The 26,599-nt window shown below is 38.8% G+C and overlaps 1 protein-coding gene, 1 long non-coding RNA gene and 1 other non-coding gene across 4 annotated transcripts in view; 2 read left to right on the top strand and 1 right to left on the bottom strand.

The window, feature by feature from the left end:
- The first annotated feature begins 6,869 nt into the window (after positions 1 to 6,869).
- On the top strand, positions 6,870 to 6,942 carry Trnaf-gaa. The gene has a single exon. It is a non-coding gene; the product is annotated as a tRNA-Phe (tRNA).
- Positions 6,943 to 13,422: 6,480 nt separating this feature from the next.
- Positions 13,423 to 20,646, bottom strand: LOC112556811. Its single transcript, XR_003097825.1, has 3 exons — positions 20,074 to 20,646; positions 19,213 to 19,350; positions 13,423 to 14,607 (listed from the first exon to the last, which is right to left on the bottom strand). It is a non-coding gene; the product is annotated as an uncharacterized LOC112556811 (long non-coding RNA).
- A 291-nt stretch (positions 20,647 to 20,937) lies between these two features.
- The window catches only part of LOC112556734 (protogenin-like), a 64,993-nt gene continuing 59,331 nt past the window's right edge, over positions 20,938 to 26,599 (top strand). For both annotated transcript variants that reach the window (XM_025226015.1, XM_025226014.1), the window contains exon 1: positions 20,938 to 21,072. In XM_025226015.1, coding sequence (XP_025081800.1) covers positions 21,006 to 21,072 — 67 coding nt within the window. In that variant the 5' untranslated portion in view covers positions 20,938 to 21,005. The remainder of the gene's footprint in view (positions 21,073 to 26,599) is intronic.

The raw sequence follows: 26,599 nt of genomic DNA, 5'->3' as shown, positions 1-26,599 counted from the left end.
AGGTTGTAATCTTTTCTCTTTGTTTACCACACACGTACTGCAGGTTCTTAATTATAAAACGCTATATACCGTGTTCTAGTACAACACACATTTAATGTCTGCTTATTGGGTGTGATGTGTCAAAGTTTACTTTCTGAATTGAGCGCTCGTACATAATCTAATACGTTAAGGCAGCTGATAGTTCACATCATGTCGTCCTACTGGACGAAGCGGAGAAAAGTTAATAAAACTTGTAGAAGCAGAGTTGGCAGAACTGACAGAAGAAAGATGTATTCAATGCACACTGATACAAACATTCACGATCCACTGTCGTAGAGAAGGTGCTCACAGTTTTAGATCTACAGAGTCAAATTAATAACAGTTCGAACCAGCAGACACCAGAACTCTCAGCGATAACATCACGCCAGCAATATTTACCGACTAAATACAATTTGGATGAAAATAATGATGATGAGGTTGTGAAATCTAATTTTAGTGAATTTGAAGATTATATTGATGATCAGTTTGATTCAGCGATATCTTCAGACAGCGACAGTGAAACAGATACAGATTTGGCCACACAGTTGGCATATTGGGTCGCAACATTTAACATTTCCAACAGTTCACTTTCAGTACTTCTTGCCTTGTTGCGACAAAAGCATCCTGTAATAACTGCTTGCTTGAATTCATTGCTAAACCGTTATCTATGGCTGAAATTGTACCACTGGTATTGTGTAATCATTTCTCATTATCGTGTAAATTTGTGTTACATGTTCTTAAAATTTACGTTAAGGATGATAGAGTTTTTACTAACATTAAATAACGTGACATTATAACATTGCATGCCACAGAAGCAAACTGCAGCCAATACAATCATATCTCAGCTGAACAAGATTCATGCTATCCTCCCTGTATTTACCATAGTTCCTTGAGTATAACAGTGTATAAAAATTTATGCAGTCATAATCTCTGACAGAAATATGACAGATGAAGTCAAACGTCCAACACTCCCATAAAGACACACAGTTAGCCTCCCTGGTAAGAGTTCATAGAGGATTGTTTATTTTTCAGCACGCGAAACGGTTAGCATACTGGCCACCAAGTGAGCTGACAAAACACCTTAAGGAGGGAGCTCTGCCAGATAGACATACCTGGACTCTTCAAGCTGTTTGCATTTTGGGTTCAAAGGGTACTTTTATACTTTTTTACTCATTGTCATATATATGTATATTATAGAGATTAGATGTTTGATGACTTCATCAGCCTGGTTAATATTTTTGTGGTCAGTCTCTTGATAAAGTTTAAAAGTATTGTTCATATTTATTTTGTAAAAGGTTTTAAGGTAGTGTTAGTGTCTTTAGTCCACGCAGATCTTGCTTAGGGTTTATTGTGGTTACAGACTGGAACATACAGCCACATGACCATTAACATCTCAGCGAACAGACAGTTAACTGATTTTGTCATGTGAAATTCATATTGTGTGGTAAAGCATTGCATGCCATTATTCTCGATGTTTATTATAACTTCACAAAATAATAACCCTTTCAGATGAGTATTTGGCTGCCAGACGAAAAGTGGATAACAGCCAGTATACATCAAACTTGGATACAACAGATGATGACAGCATTAAAGGTTGAAAAGATCGGAAGAGGAAGAGAAACAAGTAGTCACATTGTGTCTTGTTTGAGTTATAGAATGACAGGGATTAGGGAATCCCTAGGTTTGGAGAACAACTTACAAGATCAGTACAGATTTCAGTATTGCAGTTCATTTCAATTTTTCATGAGGGTAATATTGATATTATGATAGGTATAGCCTAGGAATTATTTATTATTTTATTTCTTAAATCTTTTACTCCAGAAATTCTTAAATTTCATAATTCTCATTTCACTGCACACTTATTATTAGGTATGCTTGTTAATTAGGTTAGGGCTAGAGAGCCCAGACGAGGAGGAAGAAGACGACTTTAGATGGAAATCAGTGCATCCAGCAGTGCCAGCAGGACCATTGCCAGACTCATTGCAACCACAAGTGGAAAACAAGCGTTTATGCCCACAGGTGAATGCACTAACCACCAGAATATTGCCCCCACGACGTGAGCACCCCAGTGACCAACGTAGTGACTCTCAGCAAGGAGTACAAGAGGGACAGACCTCACAACTGCAGCAGTAAAAGCGGTACCCAGAGTGTCTAATGAAGGTAATTCAGACAATTTTATATTATGGGTTACTTTTCTTGCTTTTTGTTTTGCCTATTTAATTTTGCTGTGAATTCCCTTCACAATCTCAAGTTGAACATAGTGTTGGTTATACATGTTTCTTACAGCCTCCCAAATCACCGTTGATTGGCTTCATTCACCTATAAAAGTTAATTGTCCACTTTTGCTCACAGTGCTATGTTCATAGTGTTGCAGCATTTGCCTGGCTCATTCTGAAACAAGACAGAGAATTGAAATTGATGCTACAGGAAGTAAAAGATATGGTGATTCATTCACTGATAAGCAAAGACCAGCCTGCTCCAGCAAAGGATGTCTGAATGTTGCCAGAAGATTTGATCCTTCCGATTAGAACACAGCAAGAGCTGTTGGAACTGGATGGACGCCTTGATGATGATTCCTTTCATGAATTACTCGTACGTAAAGCAGATGTCATTGTTAAAGCCATGATTGAAATGATAATCTGTAATAATTTAGGGGAATTTTAAAGCATAGCTTGACATTTTTGAAAAACTTATGTTTTTAGAGGGAATTCATTTGAGAATGATCAGTTCTTGTCAATCTATCATACATATATAGTATGGAACACAATAAGTCAAATTTTAAATCCAGTTTCAAAGGGTTTCAGCCTCATAAACTATGGTTATTGGGGAAGGAAACATTAAATGTCAGCTTTTTGTGAAAGTTTTCAGTTTATAATTTTTGTATGGCCCTTGAATTGTAAATAATTAAAGCCATGTATATTTTCACTACACCCTTTCTTGTTTATGATGTGTGGCCTACTTTTGACAGATATGTTTCTTGTCTTCTAATGATTTGCAAGTCAAAAGCCTCTCCTGTGTGGGTAGAACGAATGCAAAGGATTGTGCGAAAAGAATCATGCGGCGACTCCTGACCGACAAGGTTGCTCGGAACTATAACTGGAAAGGACAAAAGGGAGAGATGTGTGCTTTCAAGGGACTGAAGGTGCAGGCCATGATCTACAGTAAGTGATGATGTATAAATGTTAGTGTATATTATTATTAAAGGTATAGATATATGATATAGTGTCTACACATACTTTGACAAAAAAGAGAAGTGCAGATCTAAGTGCTTATTTTTGTATAACATGAATTGACATTTTTCATTGCTAGCTCTACAGTTGAAAATTATTTGTAGCTCTTGTCAGTATTAATTGTGCTTCTATGGGTGAAACTAGCGTAAAAACGGAAAGACATGGGAACAAGCATAAGCACCATAAAACTGAAACAATATGTATAGTGTGAGACTTCTTTAGTCCATCTTTAATCTATAAACCTGTAGCGCTTCTTTAATCTACAAATCCCATTTTTGCTATCTGCAGAAGCTGTACGGAAGAACCGTGGGTGTATGGAGGCTTCCGATAAAGTTAGTGCAGGAGCCATCACAGAGTGGAGACCAATGCTTCAGCAGACAGTGCTGTTCTACCTGTCCGTCGTCCTTCCCGCCCGAGCTGCATCAGAGAGCGACGACTCCTCTCTCAGTGACAGAGAAGTCTAGAGATATACACGTAATGTCTACGATGACTGCAATGCCACCTACAGCCGCCGAATGCCAGTACTGGTCACATATAGCCATTCGCTTCCAACGGCAACAGCAGGCAGTCCTGACAGTCCTTTGTCACTGGCTCTCCTCCACGCTCAAGAGATGTCTCCCACATATAACACTTCTGTGCTTTTGCCTCCTTTTACTCCTCTACACTGGCATGTATGCCTAACTTTGCTGCATAAGGAACATCAGGCTTATCACCAAGCCACTCTTGACCCTAATTGGGACGCTTGCTGATATTTAGCAACAATGTCTCATATTTGAGATATCTAATAATTACCTATAAGAAGGTTTTAGTATGTTAAAATGAAGGCATGTGGATCTGATAGTGTTCTAAGTGCATTTTTCGTAAAGCCGCTTTACCAGACATACATGAACTTTTAAGTGTTCAGCCTTATTTTACGGTATGGAAATTCTCATATTATTAACTAATTGGAATGATATGTCCCTTGTAGAAGGGTAGAGATGATAATGTGCATGTTGTTATCTACAACAGGGTAACTGTACTTTTTGGTGTATTTTGTACATCATCCAATTGTATTTACAATTCACTGTTTTTTTTGTAAATCTAAAGGTCTATAAGTTTAGTTTTAGTTTAATTATTCCTTGGCACTCTGCACGGAGCACAGTGCCGCACCACCTCACCTTTACGTATTTGAAATTGAAATATTTAAAAGTATGATAAAGTGATGATAATTTGATCGTTGTTATGTACAGAAGGATACCTGTATTTCTTGTGTATTTTGTGCTACATCTAGATGGATTAACCATATACTATATCTTTTCTTACATCTAAAGCTCTATTAGTTTAGTTTTAGTTTAATTATTCCTTGGGAATCTTTATGGAGCTTAACACCTATCCTTGAAACATTTTAAATTGAACTGTTTAAAAGTGTTACTTTAATAACATTCCTTTGCTTTGACTTAACAGTGGTTAATTAATTCCTCTGATTGTTCTCTGTTTCTCATCTTTATCACATATGGTCAATGCTTTTGTTGTACATCTATAGTTAATGGTTATTATAATTGGAATGATATGTCCCTTGTAGTAGGGTAAGAAGATGATAATTAGCATATTGTTATCTACATAGGGGTAACTGTCTTTTTTTGGTGTATTTTGTACATCATCCAATTGTATTTACAATTCACTATTTTTTAGTAAATGTAAATGTCGATAAGTTTCGTTTTAGTTCAATCATTTCTTGGCACTCTGCACGGATAACAGTGCCGCACAACCTCACCTTTAAGTACTGGAATGTGAAATATTTAAAAGTATTAATTTAAGAAAAAATCCTATGCATTGATTTGTCAGTGTTTAATTAATTCATATTCTTGTTCTCTTTTTTGAGTATCATTTATTCATTTTTGTCACAAATGGTCACCATTTTGTACTTGCTATTGTATAATGTAAATTTGTCTCCTGGATGGATCCACAATGACACGAAATATGTTTTAATTACAACAAATGAAAATCTTCTCTGTACGTCATTTATGCCATGTTTGAAGTGAAACTGTGAAAAGTATGTGTGAACTGTGAAACATTTACATTAGGTTTCAAAAACATTTTTAAAACGTTTAAAAAACATGTCCTTCGAAACATTTAAATTAGGTTTAAAAAACATTTTAAAAACGTTTTTAAAACATTTACATACAAATATTTATTAAATGTTTTTAAAATGTTTTACAGAAAAATGTTTATAAAACGTTTTAAAAATATTTTTAAAATGTTTTACAAATGTTTGCAGAAAACGTTTTTAAAACATTACTTTGATGGGCATGATAAACATTTTTAAAACGTTTTCTGCAAACCTTTTTAAAATGTTTTATGTAAACATTTTAAAACGTTTTTAAAACGTTTTTAAAACGTTTGCATGCTATCTGGGTAGTACGCTCGTGTTGCAGTAAGCTGAAAATTAGTCTTTGGTAAATTCTAGAACTCTTGAAAAATGATATTAACACAGTTAAATTATGAAATACTCACTTCCAAGTACTTATTAAATGCCATAAATATATATTCATCGATCCTTGCACAGCAATATGATTTTAAGTTCTGTCAGGATTGATTGATTGTGTGTGTGTGTGGAAGAGCTGGTCATAAAATTGTAATATGATTATTATCTTTTCTCTGCTGCTGTCTATATTGATATATGGTGATGATATTGAAAGCTCATCACGATGAAATTTAAAGGCAGTAAGCAAAACGTCACTCTGGACATTTCTATTTTTTCTGCAAGGATTCTTTCCTGTAATAAAAATAATTACTGTGCGACATCTTTGTGGATATTTATTAACCGGCAACAATGCTAAGTTTCACACTTATAAGGTTCTCTCCGCCCACTGTGGTTTCGGAATTAATGCCTGAGGGTGCAACACACATCTTTTACTCTACTTTTCTCCAAGCCTGGCAAAGATGTTCAAGGTCTCACTGTAGGCGGTTGTTTTGCTCGTCGTGGTGACGTTTGAATGTTTTCACTGACCTTTATAGCCCGATGAAATACTGGGATCTAGCTGACTAAATACCGGTCATCTGTCAGAGATCTTGATACGAATTAAATGTCGACCGCATACTGAGTTTGTTCCCACAATTTTTGTCTTTAGGATTCTTTAATTGACCGTTGCAGCCATTTCTAACAACGGTGATCTTTTTCCACCCATCTCTTTACATTCGCATGTCTCGGCAAAGGCAATTGAATGGCTCACAGACTTAAACCCCAGCTTCCGCTTTAACCACTGACGAGTGCATACTGCGCATGCGCTAAATAAATGACGAAATACCCACATAGAAGTTGTCGAGGTTGCTAATACAACTTCGACTGTCTCCTTTTTTTCCAAAAAACATTTCTTGTATTGTTTCTGCGTAGATTGGCGTCTCGGAGTCGAAGCTGATTTTCAGGTCAGCGACAACGGATGATTCTTTTCGTGGTCCGATGGGGAATCAACGCTCTCGCATTGTTCTTATAGATGTCTAATCAGAGGAAATACGCGGGGAGAAGCGCGGGTTGTGAACACAAGACAGAGACAATTCGACCCTTATCTCGCTTTGGGGTAGCGCGCGTGTGCACGCACACAAACGCACATTTCACAACTTCTGAATCCACATTCTTTATAAGCCGAAATAGCTCAGTTGGGAGAGCGTTAGACTGAAGATCTAAAGGTCCCTGGTTCGATCCCGGGTTTCGGCAGCGCAACGCTGGGCTGTTCATTTTCTTTTCTGAGGTGAGTTAGTGTATATTGATCCACTTTTAGCTTTCTTTGAGAGGTTTAGTGGTGTTTGGTTTAGCGGCAAAGTGATTCCACCAATAGACAGGGCGGAGTGTTGGGGAGGAATCCCTGACTGCCCGGGTTACGAATCTTTGAAAAAGGAATATCGTGAATGATAGGAGCCGTTTTTTACAATTAGTTATTTAGTTTTCAATGAAAATAATTAACATGTCTGTTGTCTAATATGTCTGCAAGAATTTCTTTGGTTGGAATAAATAAATGTATTTCTTGATGTCTAAAGTTTTGCTTGCTTTGTCGAATTTTTTATTTCACATTTTAGTTTTAGGTTTTGAAATTTTGTTTTTCCTTTAGTCTAAACACACATGCGCAGTGGCACCTTTTTTTCCGGGAATTCCCGCTAGATAGGTAGATTCACATTCTCGTTAGTTCATGAATCAAAAGCTCCTTAGTCAGGAGAACGTAGGTTGTGTGTGTGTACATGTATAATCAAAAGTTTGTCCGTCGGGAAGCTTTACCGGTGAGTAAACAGACGATATCCATGAATAACAGCCCACTAACAGTTGGAGCGCTTACTTTAGTTTACCTCGACTTCGGATTTTTTTTTTTTAATAAATAAAGTGGAAGATGTGGAAGGTGAGGAAGGGGCTTAAAAAAAAAATGATGAAACGAAGTGCGCTCCCTTCAACATGCCACTCAAAGTTCACCGTCCTGGCGGCCACTAGGCTATGCGATCCTCTCTACCTTCTGAAAAGACTGCATTAACGTTCGGAAAGAATAATCAGTTCGACTATTCGATCACACTTTCATTCTTCCGTTTGCTCTCAAATCCCAGGTTGTTCATACGTCACCTCAATCGAGCCATCCACCTTCGTGCGTAACTGGTTATTCAGGTGCAAAATCCTTCATCGACAGCGAGATGTTTACACACTGGCACTATAACCAATACAGCGATAGCCATTTTTTTTTTTTTTTTGACTGTTGACTGACATTTACACCTCTTGCTGGCTTGATCAATATTTTGCCCCCATTACGTTTAACTGCTCATCCTACGTGTATCGATTTCACGTAGGGTCGAAACCCTCACTAATTCTTTTTTTTTTTTCTCCTCTGGGGCGTGGTGTGTGAACTATATCGGGACATTCCACTGCTGCTCCAGGCTATCCTACCAACTCATGCAGAACGATCGCACAATATCGTGTTACAGTTCCCCATTCTGCCACTAAACTGTACACCAGTGATTTTTTTTTTTTTTTTTTTTTTTTTTTTTTGCCGTCCCGTGGGTCGGTTGGAAACTGCGTCTTCGCTCCCTGAAATGCATTGATTTCGACACCATTCTGTGCTGCAACTGTCGACTAGCACGTACTCACCTGTCTAGCATGAGTAACGGAGACTGATTTATGTTCCACCCCGGGCCAAATGAATCAAATAATAATTACCAGCACTTACACTGGCATAAAGCGTTTCTTACTCAGGTACTAGGCGCACTCGTTTAGTCATGTATACTATTAATTACGACGATTATACTACTTTCCAGCCGTGATAATAATTACAGAATCATTACCTGTAAAACGATATTAAGTTGTTCCACATTTACCTGTATGTAATACCTTTTAAAATAGTTACGTTTTTAAGTTAGCTTTGACGGTTGGGACAGAGGACAAGTGTCCAGCATTGTAGGGCAAAGAATTCCAGAGCTTAGTGTCCATTGAAAGAAAATGAAGGGAACGCGTGTGGGAAAAACAGTTTGGAGACAAGACGACTGTCACTGGAAAAACGGAGCGAAGAGTTGGGAAAGAGAAAGAAAGATAGACCAAGAAAGGTAGGTAGGAGATGCGCAACTAAACTAGACGGTGCACAGGGCAGATGACGATGGTTTTAGTGGCATCTTTAGTAAGAAATTTTATAAAAATGGAATTAATTCTTCTCGCCTCAAGGTAGCGCATCTGGCAGACTTCGGTGATGTGCTGTTAATTCGTCGACAGTGCGGAGTCCATGAAGATGCTGAGATTTCTTGCACGGCTGGAAAACAGGATGTAGCTAAAACCTACCATGACCGATAATGACCAAGCAGAATCCAGCTGGTGGATCAAGAAATGAGCAGAAAATCGGTTTTGTCACCATTAAAGGAAAAAAGAAAGGAGAATTGTAAGCTGGGATTAAATGAAAGACACTGACGTTCTGAATCATGTCTGATCAAAATTTCGGGAGTTTCATCCAGTTCTGAAATAGCGTTCTTCTTTTTTCTCAGCACAGAGATCGTTGGCATGGCGACTTCTTTCACACCGATTGCGAAAACATGCAGTGGCCATGCTGGCCATCTATACTACTATTTGTAACATTATCTACTGTCAAACTTTACATCACTCTTCCCTGAAATTTCACTGCTGAATCTCCAAACCCTGGAGGCAAACGTTTGAACTACTCAGCAGATTGACAGCTCTCGTCAGTGACGTCACAATACAACATGGCGGACTACGTAAATCCCTCAAACTTGTGTTTTAGACGCGATTTTAAATCGCTTTGCAAACTGAAATTTTAATCGGATATGACTTAGAACGGAAATATCTATCATTTAAGCCCAATTTAGCATTTTGCTTGATTTTTCCTTTTAACATTCTGTCGTCCATGTCTTCATGTCAGCGGTGCAACCTTTAACGCTTGAAAGTTGGCGGGTTTGCAAGACTGTGTACGTCATCTGTAAAGAAGTGATTAAGGGAAGTAGATCTATGCTGGACTGCTTGAAGACAAAATTTCCGTGTTAACTTCAGAAAGAACCCACACCACAAATTCGCCTCAGGCTTAACTATCAACATAGAGAAGAAAAGCAGATGATACGACCATAGCGTTGACGGAGGTACAAAAGCTCAAGCTTCGTGGTCTGTTGTGTTTACAGTTTATTGGTTCTTAGTCGTGGGAAGTGGAGGTCGAGGACTTTTGCCAACCAAAGAAAATTTATCATTACAGGTTTATTGTTGACTTTTAGAATTCTATCGCGGTTCCGAATATTAAACTGCTAAACGGTTCGAAGAGACCCGACAGCCTACAACTTCACCAGCTGTTGGTATCTCGGCTTAAAAAAAAAAAAAAGCAGCAGTCCAGAGATACACACTCGTGAAGTGATGACTGCTTGTTGTTTAATGATCGCATGCATGACGAACAGAACCGGTCCTAAAACCGAGCCTTGAGGAACACCGACTAACAGTGGCGTTTGAACAACTAAGTGCATGGTTGATCGACACATGCGATAGTGCAATCATGAATGAAACCATTGAAGGGCTGTTGAACGAATTCTAAACAGAGTCTCAAAGGAAATAAATCGCAACATGATCGATTGTGTCGAATGTTGCTAAATCGTCCAAGAGAAGTAATCTACAGAAGACCGAATGTCATCGAGAAGTGGAAGAAGAACGGTGTTGGTAGTATGAACAGCACGATAAGCTTACTGCAAGTGTGCTTGCAGCTGTGATCGACACTCACAGGAGTATCTCGAAACTCGGTCAATTCAGGGCACTCCGGTAGTGTGTTGTTGTGTGTTTTTTTAAACGCGTAACATACATCCCTAGCAGGGCCTCCGGTGTAAGGATTTAACTAGGCCAAGAGGTCGCGGCTGAGTTTGCGGGAGCTAGAAATAGAGCAAAGCTTGGATTCCTTTCTCAGCCTCCATAGCAGCGCCACGAAGCGTCTCACCAACAGCTACCTCCCGCGCCTTCTTTTTCCCTCCCTCCGTTAGGTTATGCGCGGTGGTGCAGTACCGCTGATGCGAGGTGTGGCTTGAAAGTGGGCTCTTCTTTCCTCCTCCCGGCCCCGTTATGCAAGTGTTTACGAGCAACAACAACAACAAAAAATAAATAAAGGAAATCACTTCTACTTTTCCAGACTTCGCTAAACGAGAACTTTTAGCGAGGGGATCGAAGTTCGACATCAGAACCACAGGATCTGTAAGAAAAAGAAGGAAAGGGCAGTCGTTGAGAATGGACACGTGACTCCAGCAGAAGTGGGTGATGGAGAGTACTGTGAACGGCAATGTAGGTCGGCCTATACAGTTATAGAAGGTAGGAGGGAGGGAAGAAGTTTTAATCAATGTGCCAAAGGAACATACACCTTTTGTGTGTGCTCAGGTTTCAGAGGACGGCAAAGGTGCACTACTTACGCGCGGTCACCTGAGTGCGTAACAAGAAGAGTTAAAAAAAAAAAAAGGAAATGAATCAACGGTCTTTGCATTGACTACGTGAAAGAACGGGCGTGCTTTTAAGAAAATTATTGTTATTAAATCGGGAGTATTCGATGACAATAATAAATTTGCACGATGACAGTTGCATTCTTTTTTTTCTTCTTTTTCTTCTTTGCTGATATTGTTAGGCATTCGTGCAAGCACTTTTTTTTTAGGATTTTTTTTTTCAAGGTAGATCGTTTCACCGATTGTGCGCTATTACAATCGATCGAACGTTGTATGGTCCGCAGGACGAACGTGAGGTGGAAAGACGCCTTCCGTCCCAGCGCTCTCTTTATCATTAACGTGACTACAATTACGGTGACCTATTGACCTGTAGCTGCGAGTCCAGCTCGGCCTTCATTATTTTCTTCGGAGCTCTATGAAGATGCGGATAGCCAACATTCCCTCGAGCTCCAATCGACCGTGGATGATCAAAGCTCTACGACCATGCTATGTCCTTTGAGGCCTAACTTTCATCGCTTTCTTCACCTGTGGTGGACCACGTATCTACAAAGCGCACGTGTAGTCATCAAAAGACTGGTCCATCTGCATTGGTACTGCAACTTATTTACCATTTCCTTACGTCACTCGTGGTGATAAATGGAAATCGCATAGTCCCAAATAATTCAGTGACCTTCATTAGCAAAGTGCAACCAGCTGCCGTGTGATGTTATTTAGTCCGCCATTATCTATACTTATGCGAACGTTACTTGAGACAGGGAGTTTCAAGCATGAAAACGCCCATAAAAATAAATAGGACATTTAATAGTCCAACTGACCGATCGAACTTTTAGTGTGGCACGAAGCAGGTGAAGCTTTAATAAAGGGTCTTTGAAGCCTGACGCACCGCCACAAATAACGACCATACAGGTAAAAAAAAAAAGTGTCTTCGGTGCTTCGATCTAGATCGCATCATGTAACACATTTTTAAAAAAAAAAAAAAAAAGAAATAAAGGTGGTGCCGTGTTCTTTAGGTTATTCGGTCCAGATATTAGAAACCTTTCTTTTCTCGGGGCCATCTTTATTTGAGAGTGTGTGTGTGAGAGAGAAAGCCCATTTCTTTTTCCGCGTTGTATTTTCTTTCCAAAAGTTGAGGGAAGGAATTCCTCTGCTTTATGCGGGAATCGAACCGGAAGCACATTGTGTCGCTAGCGTCGGACACCAGTGTTCTAATCATTCAGCTATCCGCTTCCCAAACAAGAAGTAAACAGCGACACTGTCTTCGTGACCTTCTCTATCGGAAAATTCATTCCTTGTTCACCGAGTTTAAGTGCACCATCATTAGTCAACAGCGAGATCCTCGTCATTTCGTGATCTTTTCTATCGCAGCATCCAGTTCTTGTTCATTGAGTGTAACTGCAACATCATCAGTCATCATAGCCGCTGTCATCGCTTGCGATTCTCATTTTTACTCGCAATTTCCGCTCTGTATTTTTCTGTATTGCTCCTTTCTCGCATTAAACACCCGAGGAATCTCATTCATTTAAGATCAATTGCTAACTGACAGACGGATGAAAAGGTTGATGGACGGGAAAGGAGGCAAGCAAACAGACAGGCAAACAGACGAAAATGCAGCACATAGATTGAAGAATGTATTTAATGATTTATTCTTGCTAAGGGAGGACATTCTGAAGCGCTATTCATGATTCCTGTGCTTTTTTTCTCTTTGGCCCGTCTCCTTACCTGCTCGTTTTGTTTAGCCAGGAGTGTGGAAACCTGTCCGGCCGCGGAATAGTCCTCATTTCTGGAATACCTGGCATACCTTTACTCTCACACCCTCCTCCCGGGACCCTGTATGATAATCCTGTCTTCTGATGCAGCACTAGTTAGTTTCTTAGGCTCTTACCCTTTCTCTCTCTCATTTTGTCCTCGAGTATTAGAAGATGAAAAAAATTTATTTAATTTTTTTCAGAGTTGGTCTTTCTTTGCCGATATGCTAGTTCACACCTGACTATCATATCTGACGTCGTCACGCTTATTTATAGAAATAAAATAAAAAGATATGATTCTCTGACACGTGATTTGCCTACATCATGCTTATTAATACAAATGACATGAAAGCATACGATACTCTTACCTGAGCATACATCCAAATATACTGATCTTTTAAAGCATACTACAACTATTTTTAAAGTATAAATATTTACCCTTTTAAAGCAAACTTTTTTCCTCCAGTACTGCATGTTGATCGGAGGAAAAACGAACCCTGGGGGTGAAAAGCGGAGGGGGAACTCGAGACTTCATTAGGACAGTGACGCATAAAACATCCACTGGGTTTATTCATATCAATGTCATGCCACACCACTCCTAGCTATTGTTCTGGAAACTCTCCCACGGGGGGTTGGATGGAGAATGTGTACAAAAACAATGATGATACGCAACTCGAGGAGGACAGATGGGGCCAGGGGACAAAGGCTTACAATTCCTGTTTAAATCAGCTTTGAGTGTTTAGTGTGTAACAACAAACAGCGCAGCCACCAAACACCTTAAACTTTTTCACCACGGGCATACACGGAACTCTTTCCTCCATTCTTCCACGAACAAGCACCGTAATTTTTCTACTTTTTTACCTGGGTCGAACACGACATTCATTTTACTGCGTGCACATTCTACTTTTTAAAAAAAACAAAAAACTTCAGACATACAGAGGTATTCAGGTTTATATACAAGGGTAAGTGACACATTGACAAAACGACCGCCACATGGCTGAAGTTAGTGCTGACTCGGAGAAACAGAACAAATATCTCGAACATTTGATCAAGTTTATCAAAGTTGTGTGTGAAGGTCACAGCAAAACAGTTGGGTTTCCAACGAACGCTCGGGAAATGGGAACTCCGATCAGCAAGCCCAAGATTGTTGTCAATACATTTGCCAATGCAATATAGGACTTTGAAAGACATCGAAGGTTTGTCACTTTGGCATTTGGCCCGGTTAGGAAACGAACTTTAGCAATTTCGTTGATACATCTTCTTTAATGTGGGTTGTGTGGGAGATCGAATCTGGTCGCGACAGCACAAACTGATGGCAGTAGTAGTTGTACAACGTCGCAACAAATTTAAACCCCTCCCGCTGCTGCCCCCACCAACGTTTTTTCACCTGCTCCTCCTGAAAGGTTAATGCAGCCTCGCGAGTAGAGCACCTGCGTTTAAGACTGACCAGCAGGCTTTTAAAAGGTGTGCACTGCATCCCTCTGTTTCCAACACTCACTCGATCCGTCCTGGTCCACCTCCAAACCAGCCTCCTGTGTCTTCTTCCCTACAAATTAATTTCTGCGCGCGCGCGCGTGTGTGTGTGTTTTCAGAACACGGACACTAAAATGCTATTTTTGCACACGTACGATGCTCGTCAAGTGTTCATGGCTGACAAGATTTTTGCATTTGTCGGTTTGTAAAGTCTCCTGATCTTTGGTACCCTTTAAAAAAATATGAAAAGGTCGCTGATGTAAATTTCAGACAACGCGACGTTTACTAATAGAACATCATGCGGAGTCAGCAAGGCAACAGGAAGCTATCTTACGTCTGTCTAATCTAAAGCTCCGATAGCAATTAGACATCAGCCAAAACAAAATATATTTTCTTTATCTCTATGTATTTATTTTGTCTCTCTCTCTCTATATATAAATAGATTATAAAGGTAGTAGATGTTTACTCTTTATTTGTATATATATAATAATAATTACGGCAGACACAGTATCTTGTCTTAAATTAACCTTAGATTGGCAGATTGCACGTTTCGATATATTTTGTACTATTCACCACGGTTATAGATAGGTAAGTAAGTGTGAGGCCAAGACACACATACTGCATGCAGGTGTGTGCCTATATATCCTGTTGTCGTCTGGCTCTATATAGTTTCTGTTAGCGTGCGTCATCATCACACACACACAGGTGTTTCATTCACCAGAGGACTGATTTAGAACATCGATGTTCAGGTCAGCAGTCGACAACCATGAAGACGAGAGTACTTCAACAACGACACAAGAAGGGTTTGTGACGTCAGCAGGCGTGTACCTCTTGCCCTTTACATCGCCGGGCTCCGCAAAGATCGAAGTAAAAATCAGGTCACAACCAGCTTACGGGGCAATTTTTTTCCATGGGCCTAGCGACAATTGACCTTCATTTGACAACTGTTCTGGAGTCAAGCAATAATTTGTTTCTGGTTTTGACAGCAAATAGCAAGAGAAAAGTGGAACAGGCGGGTCTATTCTGGAAGGATGTGTTAAGGAAAAGGCACACTGGCAGGCAAAGGGACAAAAAAAGAAAAAGAAAACAGAATGAAGAAAGAATGAAAGGCAGGATACAAATAAAGACTTGCGATTAGGAACATCCTGAGTTAATTCATTCGGAACTTTATTCGGAAAAGGGCATCTATAGGATAGGAGAGTATCTTATGTAATTATATATTAGTGATCTGCATCTGAACCATGTAATCGCATTAAAAGCAGTAGAGTGGGAGATTCTATCAGGAAACATAAAACCAGCTTGATATTCAGTGAGTTTTAATCTCTAAAGTAAAAGCTCAGGCAGACAAGAGAGCTTCACAAAAACAAAAAGTCACATTCACTGAACGCTTTGGCCTTCCCTGTTGTCTTTTGTGGTGTTGTGGGACGGTGTGCCGTTATTCTCCCATATTGATTGCTGTATCCGCCTTATGGTCCACAAGATTAGTGCTTTTATGTTTATTATGTCATTGTAAAAACATTATTTCATAATAAAACAAAGCTAAAATACAAACTCACAATCAGACAATGCTAAAATGCTAGTACATAAAAGTTATGGTGGGAAACATTCTCAACAGTATTTATAGCCGTTACCATGTCCCCAAATATATAAATAAACTTTGATGCCTACTTGTGTAGAAATAATTTAGTCAGGTCACTATTGTAAAAGTAGGCTAATCATACCCTTCTAATATTACAATTTGACCCGAGCCTGACCTACACCAAAATAATAACCATTATCTGTAATCAGTCAAGCATGCACAAACAAATAAAACAGTACAATTCAACCAGTCATGAAAAAAGATTTGTTCACGAACTGAGCATTTATTTGCCAGCATGGCTTTGGTACCGGCATAGGCGCAGTCTCAGAAACATTCGGCGTGTGCGGCCAATCGAAGCGCTTTTTACACTGGAATCGAATGTCACCTCTTCCGCCGAAAGACGAGGAAGATGGTGAAGGAGGTTGTGTTCTGTGTGGGAGAGGGGTGGGGGGAGAATGGTCGGGTGGGGGCGATAGCAAGGAGAAAAGATCGATTTACTTTTCTGGAAGAATGGGGAGAGCTGCGCGCGCATGCCAGTGGGCACCATCGCGCGCTGGCGAGTCGGGTGAAGGTGAAAAGAAGTGCATCCAAAATAATTTTAAAAAACTGACATTTTTGCGAATGGACTCGATCTCTCTCTCTCTCTAGGATTGATGATGATCAGAACTTCACGATAAAACCTAAAATTACTAAACGAACATTCTAGCTAATTTCTCGCCGGACCGGCAGCTGAAAGCCAAACGCGGCGGAGTGTCTTTTCAATTGTAATAACTGCTTCGATAAAGTTTCTCCAGTCGTACTCTGCCTTTCTCTTGATATTTTATTCATGTGCGGTGTAGACAAGTGGACAAGTGCTGAAGGAAGAATGTGTAGACTGCGAGAAAATTGATTCCTGCTATCGCGGGTTGACTGTTACGAATCCAGATTTCGCGGATAAAACAGTTGGAAAACTGACTCCTGGTATTAAGGATAAGCTGTTGGAACAGTAGACAAAAGCTAAAGCAAAAGTGATAAAATGTTAAACGTTTGAAACAAATCATGCGGTCAAAATCGTTTGCCAACATCTGTTGACTGTCGTGAACAATACATATGCGACATTTGCTTCCCTCGAGCCTTTGTTCCTTAATGCTTTCAGTGTGTAGGTTTGTTTTAAAGATTGTAAAGAGAAAGAGTATATACAACAGTGTCTGTGTGTGTGTTTGTGTGTGTTTGTGTGTGTGTGTTCATGCACAGAAGCGCCCTTTGTCCTCTATCTTGCCATTTAAAAAAAATTACCTTAGAGGTCATAGGTAAGAACTGGGGATAAAGATGTCTCGGAGGCAGCTGTGGGCTGTAAGTGATACGAAATCCTCTTATTGCGAACAGGTACACTCTTCCGCCACACACAAACACACGCGGGCGCGCGCCGAGGTCAGTAAATGCTAGACAGGTCAACGACTTGCTATTGACCCATAGTCACTAGTTAATGGTGCTACCTGCAGCTGAAACTATGAACTGTTGGCACCAAAGTATCTCCAGTGCATCGCTACGCCCCTTGATGTCGCCTTGGGACAGTAGAGGTTACTGGCACCTGTACACCTGCAGGCTATAAATCTAAAACCGGAGCTGGTTGCAGGCGTCGTTCTGGACAACAAAACCAAAAGCTCTGAGTACCAAAAGGAAAGCGAGAGAGCCTGCAGATGTACTACAACCGGAGCTAACTTGCCTCCCAAATCTTCTTCATACCCTCAGGAATAAAAGTGCTTTTTCGCCGTATTTATGTAAATATGAAAGGGGATGTTAATTCTGTCCACAATATCATCATTAGAAATAAAAGAATCCCCAGTCAACCAAAAATTATATTCATTCAGGTATAGCTTCAGGTTAGCAAGCTAATGATTAAATATACCAAAACTTTGTCTCTTTACTTTGCCAGTCCCAGCCTGGCTGGCCACAGCTCAGCCCGAAAATTTGCACGGAACTTATTTATTTATCTTGAGACATTTTCCCGTCATTTACTGAAGCAACAATTCAAATAAAGTTAAACTAATATCTTCTTTTCTTTTCATGAAAAGGTTATCGTTTTACCTGGTTAAATCTATGGCCACAGAAGGGACCACATTTCAAACTTAAACAATTAATTTCGCATTATATTAACATTATATTAAAACTTTGTAAATTTTTTTGGTTCGCTGTTTTAATGTTTGGCAGTTTGATGTTCGAACTTAGAACTATTTGGCTTTCTTGTGGTTATTTTTTTTTTTACTATTTTAACTGATTTCAAATGAAAATCAAATGCTTTAAGATAGCGCTGTTGATCCATTGTTGATTTTGCTTAAAAATAATTTTAAAAAAACAACCCAGAAACTGATAACTATTAAACATATCGTGTTTGTAAAAAAAGGTTTCAGATGCCAAAGAAGGAAAGTAGATAGATGTCTGTTGGAGATTTGTGACTGTTAAAGCCGTGCTGACGTCAAACTAGTGTTAAAAAAAGACGTTTGCCAGGTTGCGTTGCTGCTTCCTGTTTGCTTTATATTTATTCTCGTACTTATTTTTGTCTCGTGATCGCCATTCAAAAACTTCATAAAGGCTTGTGGTCTAATAATAGACTTACCTATATTATATTAATTTTTAAAAATCGGTTTTATGTCGTCTGTGTCGGGTTATGCCACGAATTTTGAAACAGTATAAAATATTTAAATTTTGTTTCTCCGTTTAAGTTACAATTTATGATTATTGATTAGTTTAATAAATACATAAAAAGATAAGGATATTTACAGAGCAAGGAAGACGTACATGAATAATCACAATGTTAGGCGCAAGATATTTTAAGAGTTTTTATTTAAAGAAATTACTTACTATCTTATTAGGTAATAGCTTTTTAAAAATCTGTTTTTCTCAGATAAATACATCTAATGGTGCCCTTCCTCCTACTATTCTACTGTGAGTTTTACTATCGGTATTTTTGCAAATTTACCATAACGTCCAGGTATGTTGTATTTATAGCGGTTACATTTTTGGACCGTAATCCTTTATAATGCAAACATTTTATTGTAGCATCTAACGTTTTGCTGTACGACTCGTAAAAAAGTCGTTAGGACAAGACTCGAACAATTCGAAGGGCGTTACCGAAGATGCTATCTGTAACTGCTTAGAGCCCAGCTAGTGTCTAGCCAAGGTCTGGAGGGCAGCTAATCTGTGTTGGCGGGGCACATTAGCTCTCGGATACCAAGTCAGGCATGCTTAGTTTACTAATGCAGATTGTCGAACTTACCGGTCCTGTCTAATTTTCCCATTCAGTGTTTCGAGGATGTTTGATATCTCCTCAGTCCTTTTTACTTGTTTTCCTCGCCGCATTCTACACACCAGGTGCCGCAGGTCATGTAGGTCATGAACCGGAGATCATGGCTGCCTGCAATTATAAGCAGAGGGGTTTCACTTTGTATAGTCCTTGCTTACCTAGACCAAGGAAACGCTATCTTGGTAGTGAACGCCGACTTGAACAACCGACTTCTGGAGTGATTTCGCCATCCTGGTACTCAGAACCTTTGGTTTTTAATGACCGTCGGCAAATAGGGTTTTACGCATACCTACAGAAAACGTAAACAAATTTAATCTGTGCGTTCATCACATGTATTCAAGAAATGGTTCTGATGACGGGATGGCCCTTTCAAAATATGTTATGCAGACACCATCTTCATTTCTTTCTTGAGTTATAATGTTAAAGTATAGCACTCCACCATTTACATACGAAACACGTTCTATTGTTCTCTGCAATATACACATTCCTACTGGGAGATAGATTATTTGCAAAAAAAATCGTGTCTGAACATTTCCTTTCATTAACAAACCAACCAAGCAAAGCAGGTCTTTAAATGGCATAGAACAGGTGTATATTAGACCTTAACGGTACGTATGTCCATCAATTGTGGAGGCTGCATGCTGCATGACTAAACTGCGTATGTAGGCCAATAGTTTATATATACACACACACTCAATTCAAAGGTGCGTAGAAACGAAAAGGGAAACTGTTCTTTGGTCAGACACTTTATCTCTTGCTCGCCTGCTGTGTGCGCCACAAAGCTGCATCATCTAAGCCAGCTATTTCTACGACCATTATAAACCGTAGCCATACCTTCAAATATTCAGGCAGGATCGAGTGACGATATACTATCGCCAGTGGTTTTATAGACTCGAGTTTGACATCACGAAGACTGTGATCGTGTGATCAAGCCGTATTTCTATCACTCTAGTAAAATCCAAGGATGCTGACCACAGTATCCACACCCAACACGTATGGGTCAGGAATTCAGCGTGGGCGTTGGGCGGTAAGATTCGGACAACGGAATTCTCGCCCCACCTGCGAAAGAACAAAATAATAAAAACGCAAAGCATCGTTAGTTATTTATGATAATGTGCTTGCATTTGTTCCAACTATGTAACTAATTGCATGAATCACACCAAGAGGTGTGAAAGTGAGAAAGAAAAAGAAAAAAAAAACACCCCAAACAAAACAACTGCTTGTGTAAAAGAACTTAAGAGCAGACGATTCTTTACTATAAACGTAACGAATTTCCGAAAATTTCGGAAAGCGAGTCTTTGACAGATTTTGAAGATCGTAATCCATCGCACCCTGATGATGGCAACACAGGACGAGATTTTTGCGAAAATATATGTTACAGCGCACAGTAGATGTGACCTCTGAAGCTCTGGCGAGTTAACCCTTGGCCCTACCACTCCGCAGCTTGGGAGTGTTGTGGAGGAGTGGGGGGGGGGGATCTCCTCCACACTGCTGTTTTTTTTCCAATTCCTTAATTTTAAGTTACTTAAGTCAAAGAGTAACTGAGATGTTGTAGAAATTAAGGTATTAGTCGTAGTTTGTTGTGCACCAAACTGCCATCCTGCTCCCGAGCTGCGTGTGGTGCGAGGAAACTCCAACCGCTGCGCAAGGCTATCATGATCCTGGGTTGTGGCACGGTTCAGTTGTATTCATGCTCTGAGCGCAGCACTGGCCGGAATGTTGTGTACTGTTTTAATGTGAAACATCGTCCTCATGTGGCGTTATATATGGCGGCTGTGCCTATATACCTCAGCATTTTGTTTGCGATAGCATTTGCTAGCTTAATAGTTCAAGGTAAGTCCCATTTGATATTTATGTGTTTAACCATTTTGAAGAGGTAGCTACCTCAAGTGCTTGACGGCAGAACCGTGACCTCAAGCAAGCAAAACAACATGGCGGGTGCCCCCAGAAAGAGGGCTTCCACCAGGGCACTGCCCAGTGCTCGCTGCTTCTTAAATCTTCTTGCTTCGTACATTGTTTAACAAGTTCCCTTTAAAATTTTGAATGTGCAGAATCTCTGTCTGGTCTCCTTTAGTGTTTGCTGCTTGCCAGCTTGGTGTTCGAAACTCCGAACCATCTGGCTTTTTTGTGGTTGTTTTCACTATTTATTTACATTTTTTCTGCGAGCAAGTTGATGAGCGATGGCCGGTACCAATTCTAGGTCAGCAGGATGCTAGAGGTGATATAGGGCGGTAACCGTTTCCACTCTTGATACGCTTTTATAACTGATTTGTGGAGGTAAATTGCATAGTGGACGAAAGTCATGTATTTTGTTATCTGTTTACTCAAATTTCGTGACAGTACGGTTAGGAGTGTCAGGTAGCGAGGGTTAAGAACCCCCGTGCTTTGGGCTGGGCGGGGTGGGTGAGGGGGAAGGAGAACGTTGTAGTATACAAAAAAGTGCTCTGAGATGGACTTTAATGCCTTGATCTTCAGTACAAAGCTAGCTTTGTTTTGTTTTAAAATACTAATGCATAAGGGCTTTTAAGGATAAACATTAACCCGAATTTTGTTTTCATTATATGATATGCATGAGAAAAAAAGAAAGGAGAGGTTTCACAGTAGAAATCTAAGTACTTCTCATGTGTATGTGAATACTTATTTATTGTACTGGGCTTGTTTATATTTCAGTTATTTAGTATCTTGCAAAATAAAAATGTTCAATTTATTTTAAATCTGTGCAGTCTGTGTTAACAAAAGCTTTCAAACATGAGATTAAATGGTTTTGAAAATCTTAAATAATTGTGAAAATGTTAGTCCCAAACATATTGTTTTTAAAAACGCATTGTCTGAGGTCTAATAGAATATTATGTAGTTAAAAGTACACATCAATAACACTTTTTTTGTGGATATTTTAAATTAATCCATTATTGCTGTAATTGTGATTATCTAATATGAATAAGGCAACATTCAGAAAATATATGGTGACATTTTTTGTTTCTAACATTTTAATCACTTTTAAAATCTTTTGAAAAGTATTAAATATGGTACTTATATTTATTTTAAACATGGCAGATTTAGTTCTGTGCATGGTTCAGTCTAATTACATTTCAAACAGTCAAGAAGATTGCCATTAAAACTGTGATTTAATCAGTTTTCTTAGTACCTCCAGCATTTTTTTTAATTCTATGCCTGAAAAAAGTTAATAGCAAGGCACCAGTTTTTTTTTTAAATTAGCAGTTGATGACATGATTGCAGTAAATTAATAAACATTTCATGGAAACAGACAAAGTAGTTTATATATTTGGTGCTTTAGATGATAATCTATACACTTTCATCAGGCAGTGCATTACCATTCAAAACAAAATTCGTTTACTGGAACTTGATGAGTCTACTTATGTACTTTAATATTACACTTATGTAAGTGTTATCATATGCTGAACACAGTATAAGCCATATATATATAAGAGAGAAAACAGCTGAGCAGGGTAATAAAGCACATTTAAAGAACAAAGTCTACAGGACAGATTGAATGAAGCCTAAAAATAAAATTACAATGGATCATTAGTTCCTGTAAAAGTGATAAAAAGCCAGATCAGTGAAATAAGTAATAGTTGGAATGGGGAAAAAAACCCACAGTGAAGATCTTTCGTATTAATTTAAAAAAGTGCAATACAAAGAAACAGAAAATAGGAAATTACAGTAAATCAAATGTACAATGAGTTAAAGCAACAATTAAATAAATGGTCAGTACTATTACTGTATTTGACTGTAATATTCCAGCATACTTGTCATTGCAGTATTTTAAAACAAACGTGAAAATTTAAAAAGTGCAAAAAAAAACCCCAACTAAATACTAGAAATTCTATTTTGTACAATTTGTTTTTTGGTAAACAAAAAGATGATTTTGTGAATTTTTTTTGGGTACTAATTTGTTTGGTCACTTTTGATGATAGTAAGATAAGAAAAATAACTTTTAGCAGTAACTGTGATTTTTAATTTTAAAATTTGTAAGAATTGGAATTAAAAGAATTTTGAGAAAAAGATGACTGATCAAATCTGAGACTGAGGAAAAGAAGTTCTAATATTCAGAGAGAAAAGATGTGAGTGACAGATGTGAAGGGAGGGAGGCACATACTGGAAAGAGCTTTCATTCATATTCAAGAACAGAGGAGGTAAAGACTGTATGTAGCATGCTGAGAGATTGCTTTCAGTTGTATAAAGCCTTCAACCCTACAAAACTGCCTGATCAGGATTAAAAATCAATGCTTTACACTACAGGTCAGAGAGCTAATAGTGAATCTTATCATCTGACACTTGGATATTTTTGCAGTCATTGACCTTGAGAGAAACATTTATTTGGCCATGTATTTTTTTTTTTAAGTAGCTTCACAAATAAAAAGTGTCGGCTGTAGGAACAAACTTGTTTCACTGTCTTTTATTTTTATCTTTCTTAATTATTTCAGAAACTGACACTGTTGACAAGATGTAGCAGAGAGATAAGTAGGCATTTTTAGGAGGAGTTAGGGTTACCTATGAAAGTGGATTTTCTTGATTTATTTTGACAGCCTGACAATGTACTCCTATTTCAGTTATTTCATAAAAACAGGTTAACAGTGAAGGACAGATAATCACTTTCATAAAGGATATAGCTAGATTCTGTTACAGGAAGTTGATTTAAGTATTTTTTATTTGTACCTTTGTTTGCATATGTTCCTAAATCATATCGAAGAAGGCAGAGAATGATGATTATAATACCAGGTCAACTCTACTGCTGTGCATATACAGAGATACATAGGAATTTAGATCACGAAATAGTGCAAAGAACTTTAACACTAGGACTCTGATATTTAAATATACCTTAAACAGAGGAATGCAGAAAGCGTCCAGTGATATTTAATGTCTTGGACACTGCAACGTTTGCTGGCATGAACATTATATAGTTAATCTACTACAGATAAAGTAATTTTACAGTTCTGCTTGTCAGCTGTGTTTGTTTACATAACAGCATCCCTGTGTAGGCACTGCCTTTGTCAAACTTTGGCCTCTCAGTCGGGACAGTTGCAAAGCTGATGTAGTGCCAGTCATATCTTGGAAAAGACAAGCAAAGAGTTGACTGAGAACTGAACAGTGATGATATTCATGAAACCATACATATGATATGACTGCAATTTCACGACCATTGACTTTTTCCCCCTGGCTGCTGCTGCTGCTCAGGACGTCACGATGAAACTTATGAAGAAATGCATTTCAGTTGTTGTAAGTTTATATGGCGAAACAAGAATTCCCTAATATCTAGAGATTACATTATGTGAATAATTTTTTTTTTAATACCAGCTGCTTAGTGTGATTTGTAAAATGTCAAGCCACATGATCTAAAACTGTATTGCTGCATAAAGGCGCTGTTTGCCAAACAGAAAACATGAAGAAATATGAATTGATTCTTTATTATAACACGAATAAGCATCAGGTTGACATTCCTGAAACAATGTGCAAACATATATCTGCAAAGGCTGGATGTAAGAGACAAGTCAATTCAACCTTCTTGATTTGGCCTGCGAAAACGTGTTTTCTATCAGATCACAGTATCTAACAGAGTAAGTTTCTTCAGAGTTCATCTTCAGAACCCATGTCTGCAACAATGTCAGCCTATGCTCCAGCAGCTGTCCAGCTGTCCTCAGCAACGGGACATAGGGAAGTTGTATATTGAGCTATAATTTCTTCCTGCATCATTTGACGTTCCCCTCATTCTGGGTATAAACAGCTGTATCATGCACATACCAGAACCAGATTTTGTGGTTTTATTTTCATTTTTAAACTCCATAGGCAAAATTAGTAATAGTGTGAATTTTTTGGATCGTTACTTTAAGAACTTTAGTAGATTTACAGGTTTTATAGTCACCATTTGTGTCAATGGACACACATGGTTGTTAAACCGTTAAGAAAGGAAGGTCCCAACAGCCTATATTATGATCAAACATTAAAAAAATAACAGTTCTCATTAACATAAATGTTCTAGTTTTTGAGAAATATGTATATTCTCCTCCATGTTAATGCAGCTTCTTGTAAGATGTAACAGCGTTGGTTTTGGTGGTTTTACCTCATAAAGTAAGGTTTTAGTTCTCCATTTTCTTTGTAATGCTACCACACCATGAAGTACAGTGATACCTCGGTTCTCGAACATAATTCGTTCCGGCGAGGACGGTCGAGAACCAAATTGTTCGAGAACCGAAGCAATGAAACCCATAGGAAATAATGAAACTGGATTAATTCGTTCCAAGCCCAGAAAATGCCTTTACTGGCCTAATTTGTATATAATATGTAGAAAAACATGAGTCTCAACTGTATGTATCTTTGCTGAGGAGAATCAGAATCTTGCTCTGCAGTTGCTTGTCTGATTTCTTTACGGAAGAATTTGTCAATTGTTTGCTGTTTTTTTCTCCTTTGCAAAATTTTGCGGAAAGTGGACATAACATTGTCATTAAAAATGTTAACTGCTCTATTTGCTTTATCAGGTGATGTTGTTCAACAAAATTTGCGATTTCTGCCAATTTGCACACATTTCATGACTCTCTCCACAAAAACGTCACTCTCTCTCTCTGCACTCACACTGATGACGCAAGCAATGAATCAGAGATCTGTAGGTCCCTACAGATCTCTGGCTGAATGAACGCCATTCGGCTCAACTCGGCTCATCTCGGACGTTCGGATGTTCGAGTTCCAAATATTTGTTCGGATTCCAAGACAAAATTTTCTCGAATTTCCTGGTCGAATACCGATTTGGTCGAAAACCAAGGCGTTCGAGAACCGAGGTATCACTGTACTTCCAGAGCTAGTACAAATAATTTTGAAATGTACACTTTATAAAACACACAGCTACTAATGTATATTTTAGGTTTATGAAAGGAGATGACACATTTTTTTTATGAGTAAACCTGTAAATGGTGGTGGTGAGGGCACATATAAAGAATACATAAACTTGTCTAATATGCCAGTCCTGCAAGACAAAATGTTTTCCCTCTTTTTGCCAATGAATTGCTAGGGTTGATTTATATTTTTTTCCTCCCCTCTCCTATTCTTTTAATGTGAAACCAGTTCACTGGTTTATTTTTTGTTCAGGTGTTGTCTCATTTCTGATTCCTTTGACAGAAGAGCTTTTTTTTCTATTTTAACTCTACTCATAGGACGGGAAGCTAAAGGTTAACAGCTATCGGTGTTATCTGGGAGATGAATGTTGGTGGGGGTGGAGGCTTCAAGGTTGAAACTGGAGCAAAGTGTGATAAGAGGTGCGAAGATAGGGTTGTGGGGAGCAGGGTGAGAGGTTCAGGCTTGGCCACATCCACACATCCGATTGAGAGCAGCCCATTTCAGCAATACACAG

Source organism: Pomacea canaliculata, linkage group LG2, assembly GCF_003073045.1.
Source record: "Pomacea canaliculata isolate SZHN2017 linkage group LG2, ASM307304v1, whole genome shotgun sequence".
In the NCBI taxonomy this organism is placed as follows: Eukaryota; Metazoa; Mollusca; class Gastropoda; order Architaenioglossa; family Ampullariidae; genus Pomacea; species Pomacea canaliculata.
Note: the sequence above shows the minus strand (reverse complement) of the source record. Positions and strands in the feature narration are given on the sequence as shown.